This window comes from Ranitomeya imitator, chromosome 10 (genome assembly GCF_032444005.1).
Source record: "Ranitomeya imitator isolate aRanImi1 chromosome 10, aRanImi1.pri, whole genome shotgun sequence".
Lineage (NCBI taxonomy): Eukaryota > Metazoa > Chordata > Amphibia > Anura > Dendrobatidae > Ranitomeya > Ranitomeya imitator.
In genome coordinates this window covers 38,368,229-38,386,496 of record NC_091291.1, presented here as the reverse complement: position 1 = coordinate 38,386,496, position 18,268 = coordinate 38,368,229, and the positions used below count along the sequence as shown (strand labels likewise).

At 41.3% G+C, this 18,268-nt stretch overlaps 1 protein-coding gene across 3 annotated transcripts in view; it reads right to left on the bottom strand.

Moving 5' to 3' along the window:
• Positions 1 to 18,268, bottom strand: part of LOC138651741 (myosin-binding protein C, fast-type-like) — a 158,355-nt gene that overhangs the window by 24,358 nt on the left and 115,729 nt on the right. For all 3 annotated transcript variants that reach the window (XM_069742191.1, XM_069742192.1, XM_069742189.1), the window contains 10 exons: positions 18,059 to 18,165; positions 17,800 to 17,829; positions 16,905 to 17,044; positions 15,356 to 15,515; positions 13,362 to 13,466; positions 11,488 to 11,676; positions 9,819 to 9,953; positions 9,029 to 9,196; positions 7,592 to 7,680; positions 2,341 to 2,536 (listed from right to left, as the gene is read on the bottom strand). In XM_069742191.1, the coding sequence (XP_069598292.1) occupies positions 2,341 to 2,536; positions 7,592 to 7,680; positions 9,029 to 9,196; positions 9,819 to 9,953; positions 11,488 to 11,676; positions 13,362 to 13,466; positions 15,356 to 15,515; positions 16,905 to 17,044; positions 17,800 to 17,829; positions 18,059 to 18,165 (1,319 nt within the window). The remainder of the gene's footprint in view (positions 1 to 2,340; positions 2,537 to 7,591; positions 7,681 to 9,028; positions 9,197 to 9,818; positions 9,954 to 11,487; positions 11,677 to 13,361; positions 13,467 to 15,355; positions 15,516 to 16,904; positions 17,045 to 17,799; positions 17,830 to 18,058; positions 18,166 to 18,268) is intronic.

Here is an 18,268-nt window from a genome sequence, read left to right as displayed (position 1 = left end):
AATATACTACGTGGCTGGGCAATATACTACGTCACTGGGCAATATACTACGTGTCTGGGCAATATACTACGTGGTTGGGCAATATACTACGTGGCTGGACAATATACTACGTGACTGTGCAATATACTACGTAGCTGGGCAATATACTACGTGACTGGGTAATATACTACGTGGTTCTGCCATATACTTTGTTGCTGGGCAATATACTGCGTCACTGGGCAATATACTACGTAACTGGGCAATATACTACGTGACTGGGCAATATACTACGTGGCTGGACAATATACTACGTGGCTGGACAATATACTACGTGACTGTGCAATATACTACGTGGCTGGGCAATATACTACGTGGCTGGACAATATACTACGTGACTGTGCAATATACTACGTGGCTGGGCAATACACTACGTGACTGGGCAATATACTACGTGACTGGGCAATATACTACGTGGCTGGGCAATATACTACGTCACTGGGCAATATACTACGTGGCTGGGCAATATACTACGTGACTGGGCAATATACCACGTGACTGGGCAATATACTACGTGGCTGGGCAATATACTACGTCACTGGGCAATATACTACGTGTCTGGGCAATATACTACGTGGTTGGGCAATATACTACGTGGCTGGGCAATATACTACGTGGACATGCATATTCTAGAATACCTGATGCGTCAGAATCGGGCCACCATCTAGTAGTCATATAAAAGTAGAATATTTAGAAGAAAAGAAAAACCAGATTGACTGTAAGCAGGATGGGGAGTATTCTGCAGTGCCCGGCAGAGGTAATCCGGACTCTTATCCGAAAAAGGTTACCAGGCGTTTGCCCATAGTGCGTGCCAAAAGAGCAATTAGTGCCCCTGACATAGATATAAGTCAGGTTCAGTCAGCAACAACAAGAAGCCACTAATTATAAGTTCACGTAGCTCAACTAAGATCCCTTGCCAACATCAGAATTAAAGTATTGTCAAAAGTTAAATAAAACTTTTCACTTTGTTCAGTTATTTTTATTTAAATAGAAATTAAAAAAAAAAAAAGTTTTTGTACCGAAGCCGAAAGCTTGTCTTATTATATATCCAATGGACCCCACTGATTTAAAGTAGGTCTATTGCATTTTGTCAGAGTGGCCATCAATTTGACGGGATAACTAATTCTGTTTTTCCCATCAAAAAAGAAGAAATCTGGGACAAAACTACTGTAGCACAGGTGTAACCAGACGGCTGCTTTGCCCTTCAGATAATTTTGGAAAATGTTGATGAGCCCATCTGCAATGCTTCATTATGGTACAGCGCTTTACTAGCCTTTATATAAATATACTTGTAAATATATGAACCTAGAAGAAAAATTCCAGCAGACTGAAGGCCCAAAAACCACCTTAGTCTATCAAAAAATGTATTTAGCATGAACCCTAAAAAAAGGGGGGAAGAGGGGTATGCAGCTGCCATATGGTGACAATAGTTCCGACATCACACCAGGAAAAGGCCACCTAATTAGCAGAAATTGAGAACCTTTTTATTTGTAGCTACTTTTATTTTTTTCCTAGGCTTTTATGCAATAAAGCTAAGGTCACCCCTCCAACCCCCAAGAGAATTCCGGGAGTCGCATTCCATGGGCAAAAGGCATAAAAATTAGCAGCAAACCAAAGGAATCATATGGTGCATTTAAAGAAAACAACAACAAAAACCAAAGAAACAGAATACTCAACAAGAATAAAATAAGAGCAAAAACTGGACATTCTATAGGTCTAACCTGGTGACATTCATGTCTGGACTAGTTCCTATATATGGTACATTTACTAAGGTACTTTTTTTGCTGTAACAATTTTGGGAATCGGACCATAAAAGGAGGGGTTTAGCAAAGCTATGTTCAAAAGTTCCAAAAGTTGGTGTTTTTGGAGGCCCAGCTGAGCATTTATAGGGCTTGCCACCTCGGACCGCCGCATCAGTTGGCTCGACGGCACTCCTCTGCCGGCTGTGCCGAGGACAGATGCCACAACTACCCCCCCCAGATACACCTCTGTCTGTGGTCATAAATAAGCTGAGAGGAGCTCAGAAAAAAAAAAAGATGAGTTACAAATCTTCCATCAGACTGAGCTCATTGAGGGCCAACTCAAAGGCTGTAGAAGGGAATCGGTGCACAATTTTAAATTAAACCCAAATGCAAAAAAAGATTTTTAGAACAAAATACATCCATTTATGTAAAAAGAAGAGAAAACAATAGATTGGAATAAAGGATAGCCTTGCCAAAAACAATATGTGAAAATATCTATCAGAAAAGGGTTTATTTGCTACTGTGATCCCATAATTGTATTGGTATAAGGCAGAGCACTCACCCACGATGCGAATGTTCACCGTTGCACAATCGACCATGTTCTCAATTTTTACAGAGAGATCGTATTTTCCTGAATGAGATCGTTCCGATGATCGTATAAAGATAATGGTGTCCGATTCGGAAGTCCTGACACTGACTTTCTTTGGATCCAGTGGCTCGCCATCTTTTGTCCAGGTGACAATCGGTCTGGGTTTTCCCTGTTAGAACATTAGCATTATACCACAGTGATTCTTTGCTTTTACCAATACTGGTTCCATGCATTTATGAAACGGTAGCCTATAATTTTCTCAACTGTACAAATCCTTTTATCAGTGAGATATTCCACAATATTGCGTGAGATGCTTCTGACATTGTGTCCACAACTGTTTGGCAGATCTCATGCATGGCAACGGTTGTGCATCTTTACACTTTTCATGAATTGGATAGGTACAGGCTCCAATGCCTGATGTGCACAAAATCTACTCACACCTTTTCATCCCCTTGAAGAAGCCTTGGCGAAACGCAGGTAACATCTCACAATCTACTCACTATGTGTTATTGACATTTTAATACCCTTATGCATTTTGGTTATTTTCAATCTTGACTTGTATTTATTTGTATGCCTACTATTCTCTTAAGGTTCTACTTATTCATCTTCACTATATACCAGGCCGGAATACTGTTTTTTATAGACCCTCATCACTATATTTGTTGCATTCTTTAGGAATACATAAGGTGATGCACTGTTATTGTCAGCTATATCATATTGCACTACTTTTCAGTATTTTATCTTTGTGCACTATTTTTTCATGTTTATTCTTTCTTTCTTGGACACTTTTTATGATGTTTTCACCTATCATTATTTTTGACATTATATGGTTTTTTATCTTGTATTTTGTTTCCATAAAGTTTATTTTATTCTAGCGCAGTCATTTCTTGTAGGTTTTGTATCTAATTGCTGTTTTGTTAGCTATATTTTTTATTTTCCTTTTTTTGAAGGTTATCAGGTGATCATTCGATCACCACCAGTGCAATGCTAACGATAACCTAAAAACATGACGTGTTGGTGGCTCTTGAGGACTGGAGTTGGGGAAACACTGACCTAATTCATAAGTGAGGTGCACCGGAGAGCAATTCTATTGTCACAATTCATCATTTGTGATTTTTTCTTAGATCACTTTTCTCATTTTTGTCTTCTGGTTTTTGCTGATAGTTTTTTTGCATCAAATCCACAAAGATTGGTGATATCTGGTTGGAACAGAAGCATAAAACAGGGCAATACCACAAGAGAAATAAAAGATTGTGTGTGATGGTAGTGCTCATCTGGGATGGTTGTGTAGGGACATCTATGATATAACGCTGTCCGAAGCCTTTATAGACTGCGCAAGCGCAAGCGCCGGCGCAGTCTGGACCCCACAGAGTGACGCTCCCAGGAGATCGCGGTATGCGTAAGCACTGAACGCACACCGCGATCTCCAACGCAGAGTCAGTGACGTGCCAGGAGGGTAAGTATATTCACCTGTCCCCTGTTCCAGCGCTGCATGCGGCTCCGTGTTCCGGGTCCTCTGCTGTGACGTTAACAGTTCAGAGGGCACGATGACGCGCTTAAAGCGCGCCACCCTCTGACTGAACAGTCACAGCCAGAGGACTCGGAAGAAGCGGCACGCAGCACTGGGACGGGGGACAGGTGAATATAGCAAGTGTCAGGGGCCTGAGCTAGCGGCGACTCCGGCACCTGACCCCCACAGCGCGCCGGTGTCCCCGCCTGCTCAGGCCCCCCAGCACTCGGCGCCCAGCGACGATAGGTGAGTATGTTATTTTTTTTTATATATCGCAGCAGCATACGGGGCATATAATACTATGGAGCATGTTATGGGGGCCATAAACCTTTATGGAGCATCGTACGGGGCATATACTATGGAGCATCTTATGGGGGCCATAAACCTTTATTGAGCAGTGTACGGGGCATATACTATGGAGCATCTTATGGGGGCCATAAACCTTTATGGAGCAGTATACGGGGCATATGGATGGGAGCAGCAAATTACAGAACGGGGGCGCAGGATGGAAGCAGCACATGACAGAACGGGGGCGCAGGATGGGAGCAGCACATGACAGAATGGGGGCACAGGATGGGAGCAGCACATGACAGAACGGGGGCGCAGGATGGGAGCAGCACATGACAGAACGGGGGCGCAGGATGGGAGCAGCACATGACAGAATGGGGGCGCAGGATGGCAGCAGCACATGACAGAACGGGGTCGCAGGATGGGAGCAGCACATGACAGGGTGGGGGCGTAGGATGGGTGCAGTACATGTCAGAATGGAGGCGCAGGATGGGAGCAGCATATGTCAGAATGGAGGCGCAGGATGGGAGCAGCACATGTCAGAATGGGGGCGCAGGATGGGAGCAGCACATGACAGAATGGGGGCGCAGGATGGGTGCAGCACATGTCAGAATGGGGGCGCAGGATGGGAGCAGCGCATGTCAGAATGGGGGCGCAGGATGGAGCAGCACATGTCAGAATGGGGACGCAGGATGGAGCAGCACATGACAGGATGGGGGCGCAGGATGGGAGCAGCTCATGACAGGATGAGGACGCAGGATGGAGCAGCACATGTAGGATGGAGACCATATACCAATATAAATGCTCGCCACACGGGCGTAGAACAGGTTCAATAGCTAGAAACACCTATAAGAGCCTTAGAACCTTGGTAGAAAAAATTCTTCAAGGCATCAATTCACATTAGTACAGATATCACAGTACCTGAGTTGCGTTTGTGGGAACGAAGAACCCTCAATCCATTAAAATTAAGATTTTTATTACACCAACGCGTTTCGGCCTTTTTCATGGTAAAATAATTTTCTATTTTTACCTTGAAAAAGGAGGCAGTCCAAAACCGAAACGTGTCGATGTAAATAAAAACCTGAATTTTATAGCATTTAGGATTCTTTTCTCCCATAAGCACAGCTCAGATATCGTGATATCTCCACTAAAGTGGAATCCATTAAAATGGTGTATGTGGTTGATGAATATGATGCAAAATAAAAAAATATTCTTTGTTTTTGGTTTTCAGTCTTTTTTAAGCTTTTTTAACTCAAAAAGTTGCTTAACCCTTCAAAATATTGAATGTTTGTCTTCAACTTACAAAATGGCCAAAAACGTATAGCGAATAAGGAGTAAAATACTAAGGCCACTAATAAAGAACAAATGACTTTGGAAAACTGAGGCTAGAACAATGAAGAATCATGGACAATGTGTCTCAGAGATGACCGTGTAGATCGACAGGCTACAGTTGTCTCACTTCTTAACGTGAGCCCTACTGGCTCTACTTGCTGCAATTTTACACTAGTGCTAATACCAGACTACTGGAAATAATCTGACTGCAAGAAATGCTAAACTTTATGAGCTTACAATTGCCTGGAAATCCTGCCACCAACCTTCTGGTGTTAATGCTGGTTAAGACCTTAGCTTATCAGTCTGGTGGCAACCCGAGTCTCACTGCCATCGAAACCACACACTATACTGAATATTGGATTGCATGCATGGGGTAATGCCAATGAGTGCCAACTGGTGTCACTGGTTGGCCATGGCTCGTAGCTGCTGGGTGGACTGGCACACTAGTGAGGGATTTTTGCTCTATATGGGATATGCCAGTGTAATTCCAAGCAAGATGAAGCCACCAAAGAATAAGGACGATGAGATCAGAGATGATTGAGACCAAAGAATCACCAGGGTTCAAGCAACTGTATATCATAAACCAAACATTAAGGGCCCAATTTATCATTTATTGTGGGTTATTTTTTAAGTTGATTCGCTTGTTTTTGTCTTGCTGAATTCATTGACTTTTTTTTAGCCAAATTCTTCCATCTGAAACACGTGGTATACGAGTTGTGGGCAAAACGGTTTTTTTTTATTTTTATTTTTACTTTTGAGCTGTTTTGCGCTTTTTTTTATAGCAAAAAAGAAAGTTGCATGACCCACTAAAATGTTGCAAAACTTATACAATTACTCCAGTGGGTGAGAGCGATGAGGTGACTGGAGCACCTTTGTGCAAAAAAATTGGTACTTTAAAAAGTCGCGATAGATGGATCGGCCGTAAATGTCTCGAAAACAAAACAATGAGCAATGGGCACTGGAAAAAAATGGGCACACACTTATAATAAGGACTTGTAAAAGGAGCAACTGAAAAGAAATATTTGGTGCAAATCAAAAACAGACTGAAGAGACCAATAACCAAACAAAAAAGGCAGAGATGCAAAAATAAATGGGGAGGTAAGTATGACATTCCATAATGTCAGATAGTCAACAGGTGCTATCTCACTGTATTAGCCACTAATTACTATCTCCTTCCCTATAGTATGCTCTCAATATTAATAAAATAGATTGCCGGTGTGGCTTAAGGCCCTGAAACATAATTGATGGCTGTCGGACAACCAATTGTTCAGCCAGCAACCATCTTGGCTGTCTCTCCCGTACACAGGAGTGGTTTTTTGACCAAGTACTCCTGTGTTCCCCATGAAAAAGCCACTGACAGACATCTCTAGTAGCAACTTACCTACATGAGAACAAAGCGATTGGCAGTCTGAAATCTGACGTGCCCAACTGACGTCTCCCCAATACACACTACAATATTTTCCAAACTCATTGATATTGACGTTAGTCTAAAGTTTATGGAGGGCTTCAACGTTGAAGAGGTTGCCCAGGCTTAGAATTCAAGTCTGCAGTCATTGTATATGATGGCAGACTTGTGAATCCTGACAGTGTGCACAGTGCACACTGTCAGTATTCTCCAATGCCAGTGCCAGGAGCTGAGAGGATGTGTGACAAGTACGCAATTTTAATACATGCAGACACGTTTCAACTAGACGTGTGCAGACTTGCATAATACAAGTTGAGCTAGTTTGGACACGTCTAGTTGGAATGTGGCTGGTAGTATTCAAATCGCATACAAGGGGTCACATTACTGCAATGGAGAATCCTGACAGTGCACACTGCAGAATGACTGCAGATTTGTGCCCCAAGGCAACACCTTTAACACATGAACAATGACGACTGATGAAAAAGTATAGTAATTTTAGGTCAACCACCTTGACTACCAATGTTTTTCAATGGAAACGCCATCACTGTATTCTTAATTCTATGCGCCTGTTTACGGTGGTTTGGGTGTGTCCACCTGACTTTAAAAGGGTATTCTTCTAGTTTCACCGGTCTGTAGGTCACACACTCCAGTACATTACACCATGCTGCTCTCTGATCAGTTCACCTTACCTGGAAGGGGATAACAAGGTTGACATGTTCTCCTACTTTCTTAATATAGGTTTGCCTCAGTTGCCTTGGTAATCGGATCTTTGGTGACTCTGTAATTACAGTAAGTGAATATTACAAAATATACTCCACATAGATATTTGTTTACAGCGCACTTTTAAGACAAAAAATGGAGCCTGGACTTGCTTTTATAGAGCATTTGCCCTCTCAAACCCAGAATGTCCTGTGTGCACCTACGCTTCACCCTGCCCAATTTCTAACCTAGAGCTAGTCATGCTTGCACGCTTAGTTATTCCCTTGCCTGTTATTACGATTTATGGAAAGTGACCACCCATGAGAAGCCACCTAGAAAATGCAACATTTGGAGATAATGCCAGTAACCCAAAAATGCAAAATTGTGAAAAAAAATCAAGACAATAGAGCACTGATTGTAGAGTTATAGCCAACATTCAAAAGAAATCATAAGTGTTAGGGGTCGAGTTCACACCTCTGCACAGGGGAATCTCGGGCCATCTCCACTGCGGTCTCCCATTCTTCTCCTGCCCCAGTGGAGCCTACTCAGCGGAGACGTCGGTCCCAGCATTTCGCTCAGCCTGATACTGTGCGGATGGTTACTGCTGCCTTTCCAGGTTCTGCCATTGTAGCCAGTACTGGGCAGCGGCAAGCAGATGTCTTTGGGACTAAGTCCTGCTTTTCTCCTTCTGAGCATGCCCAGGGTAAGATCTCTCATTGGAGATCAAGGGTCACATGCTCAGGTACTGCAGCAACTCCCATTGGTCTTCTAGGAAGGTCCTGCACCTGCCCAAGTTCTGTGGCAGCCTCCCATTGGTCCTTCTGGGAAGGTCCTGAAGTTGCAGCAGCTATAAGAGGTGCGCATGACCGCACGGCCATGCGCTAGTATTAGTCTAGTTATGTGCTTTGCACCAGTGTGGTCATGTATGCATGTGTTCAAGGCCCCGGCTGAAATAAGCCCCTAGAATACCGGCACCTCCGGTGACAAATTTGTTTGCATGAGTTCAGGGCACTGGCTGAAGTAAGCCCCTAGAATACCGGCACCTCCGGTGAGGAGTTGGTTGTGTGCTTTCCTGACTACATGATCACAGGCTGCTATCTGCTCAGCAGTTTTCTGTGTATTCTTGTGAGCTTAACAGGACGCAGTGTCTATATCAGCGACTCTGTGAGGTAACAGAGTTCGCCTATACCGCCATATAGTGCCATTTGCTAGCAGCTGGTTCCTCCTGCACGGTGGACCCCGGGCTGCGAACGCACCAGTAACTTCATCTATTTACTCGGTGCGTTCCGCTAGCCCTAACAATAAGTATGTCACCTTCCTTTATATTTCCAATTCTTTTCGATTCACTCCCGGCTTAGGCTTATAAACTGCACCTTACAAAAATTTAGCAGCACTTAATGTGTATTTAGTCCACAAAAGTAACTTACGCACAATCTCCCGGATTGTCACTGGCTGACCAAGAGTTGCTGGCTCACTCTTGCCCGCTATATTGACGGCGCGGACTCGGAAGAAAAGTTTTTCCCCGGTGGGAAGACCCTTCGCAGTGTATCCACATCTTTCCACAAGCTCCTTGTTGGACTCAATCCATTCGTCGGCTAAAACAAATGTAGATTTTAAATTGTCAATTTACAAACAAAATTATTATAGGGGTTATCCATATTTGTAAACATTTGCATGCATTTAGGGCTAAAAATAATTTTTGTAGTTGGGTTTCATTAAAATTTTTGCAGATCAATGCCCAGGGAAACAAAGCCTGTAAAAGTCAAATTATGCAAATTAAATTAAACCTAATTGCAAAAATGATTTTTTAGCTCAACATACTTATATTTCAGTAAACAAAAATGTACCCAAAGATCGACAATCCCCTAAAGAGAAAATGTGATATAATGGTAAGTAACTAATAAAATTATTAATATTTATTATTATAGTTCTCATAATGAATTATAAAAATTACAACAATTAATTCTAAAGAATTCTGCAATTGTTTCATTATTTAATTAATTATTTGTAACTATTAGATCTTAATTTTTTTTTATCAGAAATCCCCCTTTGTTAATCTCACATACACATGTATCAGTTATGTAACTTGAACCTTCTGAGCTCAATGTAAAATCTTCAACACAGTCCCCCACCCCAACTTGTGCTATTTTTAATATGTCCTCTGCGCCTCCCGCCATAGCTGCGATGACATATATAGAAAATATTACCAGTACTTACTTCCTTCTTTGCAGTACTCAATGAGATATCCATCAATTCCCCCAGCGCCAATACGATCTGGTGGTCTCCATTTCAAAGTGCAGGTCGTGTCCGTGACGTCCTCAACAGTCAAGTGTAGAGGTTCACTAGTTGGAGCTGAAAAAAAGTATTTTGTTGGTTTACCATTAAATCTTGATATATTTACATCTATTTTAAAGGGTTTGTACCAAGTTTATAAGATATCCATAGAAAATTAATGAAGCAGAGGTGTTCATGCTGAACGTCTTCTTCATTCAGTCGGTGGTTCTGGGATAACGTAAGACCATTGTACAAACTCCTAGGCCCCGATTCTTCAAGACTGGTGAATTTCTTGCTACTCTGACTCCATGTTGGAGTCAGACACTCCTAATTCATTAAAGAAATCCTGTCACCGAATTTGGCCGATATGAGATATGGCCACCACCTTTCAGACCTCGCATGCAGAGCAACTGGCATGAAAAGGTCAAAAGTTTCACATTTCTGCCAACTTTGTGTTGCGTCAAAAATGTGTGACTTTTCAAAGCAATTTATGCCAAAACTCTGGAAAATTGATTTGACGAATTAGGGCCTTTCAGTTCAAAAACATAAGAGCTGGCCAAAACACGTAAATGAGGTCGTTTAGTAGTTCCATGTTTTTTCACATATTCTTTTACCCCCTCTGACTGTGGCAACATGGCCACCAGTGACCTGTGACCATAAAACAGTGGTGTCATGATCATGAAAAATAGTGTGCCCCATCTCAACATTTTGCAAATGATTAGAGTTTTATATTGCACCACCAGTGAGCTAATGGATACTTGCCAATACTTTGCCAAAAGTACCAGAGTCCTCACATGAGCCAAGGCTCTAACACAATAATAAACTTCAGAAGTGTAGACAAAAGTAACCCCATTTAGTGCAGCCTTTGGAGTCAGTGATCTATCTATAGGGTCTAAAGGTACCGTTACACTAAACGACTTACCAACGATCACGACCAGCGATACGACCTGGCCGTGATCGTTGGTAAGTCGTGTGGTCACTGGGGAGCTGTCACACAGACAGCTCTCTCCAGCGACCAACGATCAGGGGAAAGACTTTGGTATCGTTGAAACTGTCTTCAACGATGCCGAAGTCCCCGGGTAACCAGGGTAAATATCGGGTTACTAAGCGCAGGGCTGCGCTTAGTAACCCAATATTTTCCCTGGTTACCAGTGAACACATCGCTGGATCAGCGTCACACACACGGGTGATCAGCGACCAAAAAAAGGTCTGATCATTTCCCAGCGACCAACGATCTCCCAGCAGAGGCCTGATCGTTGGTCGCTGTCACGCATAACAATTTCGTTAACGATATCGTTGCTACATCACAAAAAGCAACGATATCGTTAACGAAATCATTATGTGTGGAGGTACCTTAATACTTAACCCCTTTTCAAGCAATAAAGATAATGAATTGATAACCTCAAAAGCGGAGGAGCAGATGTTTTGCACAATGCCTTCAAACATGATACTGACTATTTTGCAGTTAGTTGGTAATATAATCATATCTTCATTTTTTCCATCCACATGGAACTTAATCTTACCATACAGCTCTAAATCAATCATTAATAACCTTGTTACAACAGTTAGACAATTTTATTTGTAATACAACATGCAAGAAAAAAGTCCTTACCGATAGGCATGAATGGATTGGTGGTGCTGGCTTCTTGAGAAATGCCAATGGCATTGACAGCAAAGATTCTGATTTCATACAAGACTCCCTCAATCATATTGGTTGACTGATATTTAGTGTCCGTATAGGCTTCAAAGTTCATCTTCATCCAACGTTGACTACCTTTCTTCTTTCTTTCTATATAATATCCTGTAGAACGTAAAAAACAAACAATTAAAAAACATCTGTAGTACTACTGAGGTTCTTTGAAAACATTTTGTAATTGTTTTTCTTTGATAACTTAATAAGACATTCCAGTGGTGGTTGACCCAATAAACATTTGTCCTAAATATTTCCTTTTTTAGTGCAGACATTTTTCTGATGGGTCATGCCTGGTGTATAGGCTATTTGATTGACCTATCCTACATTTGTGGTGGACCTCAACAATGATAATGTTATTTATTTAGCCATCAATGCATAACATATTTGCACTATATTTTTGGATGACTCAACTATATTATAAATTATTTAATGTACTCGTATTCAATTAAACTTAATATTGCTATGCACATTGGCAAAAACTTGGCCAAACTCATCAATTTCATGTGTATTGATCCTTCTCGACTGTCTCAGGACAGATGATATTGGTTGAAAGGAGAATGTTGTAAGATGAATTTTGATGTCCAATCCTTTTGTACTAAGAGGACAAAAAAACAGCTACCATATGTGTCTACCCTCTTTCCACTGGAGACACATACAGTATATGTATAGGGGGTCAGGTAGAAAAGTTGTTGGCAACAGTTATTGAAAGTGTATAGGCAAATCTAGGTAGATGCAAAAGGGCTTAAAATTGTAGGTAAATAAAGCTATCCATTAACATTTAGCTAATATCTGCCATCCATGTAGATTGGCCAAAGATCTAATTTGTGGAGAAGACTAAAGGTCTCCATGCACATTAGAAAATCGTCATCTAAACCCTCCGATGTAGATTAGTTTTGTCGACAGTCTAATGTTTATAGGGCCTCCCAGATGTCCCACCCAATAGATTATGATGCAAGAGAGAAGGATCAGGCATGAACAATCCTTTTCTTCTCTAAGACAGTGTTCCCCAACTCCGGTCCTCAAGAGCCACCAACAGGTCATGTTTTGAGGATTTCCTTAGTATTGCACAGGTCATTAAATGCTTGCCTGTCCAGCTGATGCAATTATCACCTGTGCAATACTAAGGAAATACTGAAAACATGACCTGTTGGTGGCTCTTGAGGACCGGACTTGGGGAACACTGCTCTAAGTGATAAGCTGCCACCAGAGATGTCTAGCAGTGGCTTTCTAATAGAGAACACAGGATAGCTCGGCAGAGGGAGCACTCTTATGTATGGGAAATCAGACAACATAGATCTTGGCTGAACCACTGTCTGGCCAACATCAATCTAAAGTGTGTAGAGGGCTATAGATTCTCCAAACATCTGCTGCCATGTTGATCAAGAAGAGATACCTGTAGGTCCATTAAGTGGTTTGTCAACACATATTCCGCGTATTTGGCCAGCTTGGCAGGATGACAGAAAGGGAAATCATGCCAATAAGTCTGTAAAAACTGATTAGTAAGGAGCGCAGATGTAGCATTTTAGTGGAATGGTAGATCAAAATATTTTTTATTTTCTTTCATTCCATCTACATTGATGGGAACATTTAATTATACCTAAAGAAAAAATGGAAATTATATTTTAGGCTTTAGTAGGTTATCTAATAATCTAATAAAACTTTGGCAACAAAGTCATAAGAAAAAAGAAAGAGTTGAAGATTATTACAATTCTTCATCTTAAAAAATGACATGAACAGACTTGGCAAAATAAAATGAAATATATTTACATTAAAGAGCAGAACAAATTTCTTACCTAAAATTTCTTGACCGCCATCATACTTAGGAGGATCCCAAACAACATCGGCCCAGTCCTCCCCAACACCAACAATTGTTATATTTTCTGGAGGATCAGGAACGTCTGAAAGGGAAAAACAATGTTTTTTTTTTCTTTTTTTAGATTGTTAGTAAACAGGAACATCACCAGTGCAGCTCAGTGTAGGGTGTGTTAGGTGTCAAGTTCCCGCCGCTGCCCAGGGGGAATCTCAAACCATGTCCGTTGCGGTCTCCCATTCTCCTCTAGCCACAGCAGAACCTGCTCAGCAGAGATGTCGATCCCAGCGTCTGGCTCAAGCTGATACTGTGCACTTGGTTACTGCTGCCTTTCCAGGCTCAGCCCTTGTAGCCAGCACTGATCAGTGGCGAGCAGACGTTCCAGAGACTATCTCCTGCTTTTCCCCTACTGAGCATGCCCACGGGTCAACCTCTCATTGGAGGTTGGGGGTCACATGCTCAGGTCCTGTAGCGGCTCCTATTGGATCACTAGGAAGGTCCTGGAGAGCTGCAGGTATAAAAGGTTCGCATGGCCGTGCGGCCATGCGCTAGTATGAATCAGTTTGTGTGTGTGGATGTATGCCTGTTCTGGTGAAAGCTCCAAATCATTCCCATCCCAAGTGTTGATGAATGCTCGCGAATGTTGGAGCTGTCTAGTGCCACTGAGTGCCATCCAGCACCAGGCACAACCTATAGCATCTAACAGCAGCATTAGCCAGTGCGGCACCTTGCGCGCAACCAGTGCGCTTATCTGTCTCTAGTTACAGCGGTTAGTGGTGTTCGCCAGAGTGGCGCTGCGCGCACCCAGTGCGCTAAACCTATTTTAAGTTTAGTTTACTCCTGACAATACTGTAACGGTGTCAAGTGCAAGAGGTCTCGAGGGACTCTGGCCCTGAGTCTTGGGGCAGAGTTCTGTGACTCCTTGCTTGCGTTCTCTGTGCAGTATCGCAGCCCTGTGAAGCAACAGGGTTCGCTTCCTTCATACCGGGTGAAGCTAACCCGTGTGTGTCTTCTCTTAATACCGCCATATAGTCCGCCATTACCGAGCAGCAGGTGTCTGCTCTGCATGGTGGACCCCGGACTGCGAACGCATCTTATATTGTCTCTTATTTAAAATTGGTGCATTCCGCCAGTCCTAATAGGGTGTAATTTACATTTTAGAAGGGTCTTCTGACAAAGTGGTAAAGTGTCCTAGTGCAAGGACACCCATTGATAAGCTATTATCTGTTGGGAAATGTGCCAGTAACTGTTTAGTTTCCCTCCAGCACCACCAACGGAGAAATAGAGCTTTACACGGTGCTTATGTAAAGGAAATCTGTCAGTAGGATCAACCATTAAAAGCTGGTTATATGAGCATGCAGGTCATAGGTCACTGAATAAAATGATACTGTACCTTGTTATCTGTGATCTGATGTCTTATTCCAGAGAAATACCTGTTTTTTCTTATTATGTAAATGAGCTATTAAGATCTATGGGCCGGAGATAGATCTCCCTGAGAATCTGCCTCCAGAGCTTATTGTAAATGAAAGGGAAAGATACCAGTGTGAGACATGTAATGACTGACAGTCCGCTGTACTTATCTTCATATCTCACACTTCTTTCATTTAAAGTAAGCTCTGGAGGCAGATTCTCAGTGAGATCTATGTCCAGCCCATAGGTCTTAACAGCTCATTCACATATTTAAAAAAATGTGGACTTCTCTGGAATACAACATCATTTTATTCAGCTTTCTATGACCTACATGCCCATATAGATGGCTTAAGAGGGTGTATGCAACTGATAGATTCCCTTTAATGCAGGATGAGACTGATCCTCCAAAATGAGAGATGCTCTTCGTAACCATGTACACATGAGATGAAATCCTAAACAGATAACAACCACATAATTCCCCAATGGGGCTTATAAAAATTCATTTTCTAACCTGAAGAACCTATCTGATGAAATTGTATCACAACGTGACAGACTGTCTTTACTTACCTACAACTTTTACATATAGTTGAGCAGCATCTTCTCCAGAAGGATTGGTCACAACAATTTTATAGTTGCCTTCGTCTTCTCGCTTTGCTCCTTCTATGACAAAACTGCTTAAATCAGGCTTTGGCTCAATACGTACTCTTCCATCAATTTCAGTAAACTCCTGTGTAAAATGACAATGCGTTTAAAAACTTGTAAAAAATATATATAAAAGGTAATTAGTTTTATGTATCATCTGTACATTGTATTCTCCAATAGCATCCTCCAACAATCAAGTAGGCCTCGTCGCATGATGCAGGTTGTTGACTTTGACTTCAGGGTCGTGAATGTGATCCATGTGAATACCTGAACATTATTAAATGACTGAGACTTGTGTAGTGCTTTACGTGACTTCAAGTATCTCACAACACCACAAAAATCTTGTTGGTTGGTCAAAAGTATTAAGGCAAATGCAATTTTTCAATCTAGAAACAAAACTAGATGGGTTTATGCAATACAGTAAGAAATATTTATGCATAGAAACTTACAAAAACCTCAGGGAAATGATTTGGAAGTTTTGTGGCCACTAAGAACATACGTACCAGCACTAGTGATAAAAAGACACTTAATGTGTTCTGCATCTCTTACTATTTGTATACTTAACATCACTGGGTTCCATACAAAAGATCTTATTAGCAGACCCTACCATGAGGAAAAATGAATCCCTGCACCAGATAACCAGACTCGAAAGCCGACCATACACATTAGATGGTTGTTGGCCATATCATGCTTTGACCAATTGTTCGGTTGACAATCATCTGAGTCGAATCTCCCGTACACAGGAGTGTTGGGTCGGCCAAGCGCTCCAGTCTTCTCTGAGAAAGCCACCGCCTGACAAGTTGACTGACGGCTTATTCCAGGGAGAACAATGTGATCGGCAGCCCAAAGTCGGACACTCCTGATAGACATCTTCCTCGACCATCATCGGTCCAGCCATTAGATATTGATGGGTTCGGCCAACGATAGTCTAACGTGTATGGGTGCCATAACTCATGGCCGCCCTATAGAAGTTGGAATCGGCTTCCTGATATGTTTTTTTTTAAGTAAAAAGTTCAGTATGAATCACGTCAAATACAAGGATTGAGCATTGCTACACGATATCTTACAGCTTATCCACTCTGTAGCAAAGAGTAGAAAGAAGGGTTTGAGTAGAGTAGTCATGAGAAGAAGACAAGTTTAAAAAATAACTGTGGCTGCTATCACTATAATGAAAGCATCTGAAATGAGCCCATAGAAAAAAATGGGTAGCAGCATCCCCATGGGTCACAGGTATCAGTATCTAATCTGCTTTACCTGAAAGGGACAAAAATAAATCACAAACTGATGACAGGTTGTGTGACATTGATCCAGCCATGTTCCTTCCTATATCACCATAAATGGTCTCCAACTTCTAGATCTTTTCCACTAGAAGCTGATGAATCAAGGTCACATTAAAACAAGTAATGGGAACATAGGGTTTCAAATAAGTTATCTGATCCATTCTTCATGGAATTAACAATAGTAAGGATCTTACCACATCTTCCTTAAACCACGTAACAGTTGGGGCAGGTTCTCCAGTAATTGGGACATCAAAACGTAACTTGTTACCAGCCACAACTGTTATGGTGTTGAGCGGTTTTTCTCCACTGCAGTCAAGATGGATTTTGGGTGGTTCTTGAGAAAATAAAGACACAAGAGTAAATTTACTGATGTTTCATGCACTAATCTCAATCCATAACTTTTTGGATTAAAATGTTCCAATTTTTTTCTAAATGTTAGACGAGAATTCCTTTACCCTACCCTTGCTAGCACTTTGGAAAAATAACACAGTACCCCATTAGAGGTCAAAGGGGTCTTGTTGTGATCTGTACTATGACAGGTCAGACATAAATTTGTGTCTTTCATTATGGTAGATGTTAATAAAGCCTAAAAGTTCATTTAGATGGTAGCACTAAACGACCGGTGATCGATAAATATTTACTGATCGGTTTAATAACTTGTTGACCATGGTAAATGATGGAAATTGACCAGTATCTCAATTGTTCTCGGCAGCGCCTGTTCCATTTACTCAGGACAATGTGCTGCCGAGAATAATATATTTTTGTGCAGCAAAAGATCATTTTGCTCGATCATCCGGCGTTTGGCAGCCTGTTTACACCGGAAGATTATCGATGACTTGTTCACGATAATATTTCATTGTAAATTTACTTTATCTACAAGTTAGGAAGCTATTAGTGTTTTTGAGCATTTTTTATTAAATAGTCATCTAAATAAAGCCAAATAAAAGGCTTACAGATTATTTTAGTAGAGAGAAAAATTCTACAACTAAAAGGTTGTCTTATTTTGTACATTTGTGGCATATCCATGCACAACGTCATAAACGATTGAGATAGGAATAAGCTTAAACAGAATACGTATTTTTGTCTTACCTTCCAGTGGAACATATTCAATTTTGACCTCTGGAAAAAAGAAAAAATATATATATTTATTTATAAATTTGTTTTATGAGTCCATAAATAACTTTCTTTACGGTATTTTACTAGAACTTATGGCTTGTATCACTTCTTGAATTAACTACTTTCCATAGAAAATTGACATTTTCAGCATTCAAAAACTGAATAAAGTGATACTAAAAAATAATCCAAATGGCTTTCAAATTGGTTACCAGTTACGGTAGTTATTCTTTACCAAGGAAGTTGAGTTTGGCGGAAAGAGACAAAGCGTATCCATCAGGAACAAAGGTGTAGTCAGCTTCATCTTCTGGTTTGACATCATCAATCACCAACTTATGGATTCTGTAAGGACATAATAATAGACAGGTATGTAAGATCAAATATCTTTATTAAAGTGTAGAAATGAAATGGATCTTCTTAGAATATAATAGATCCCGAAACATGT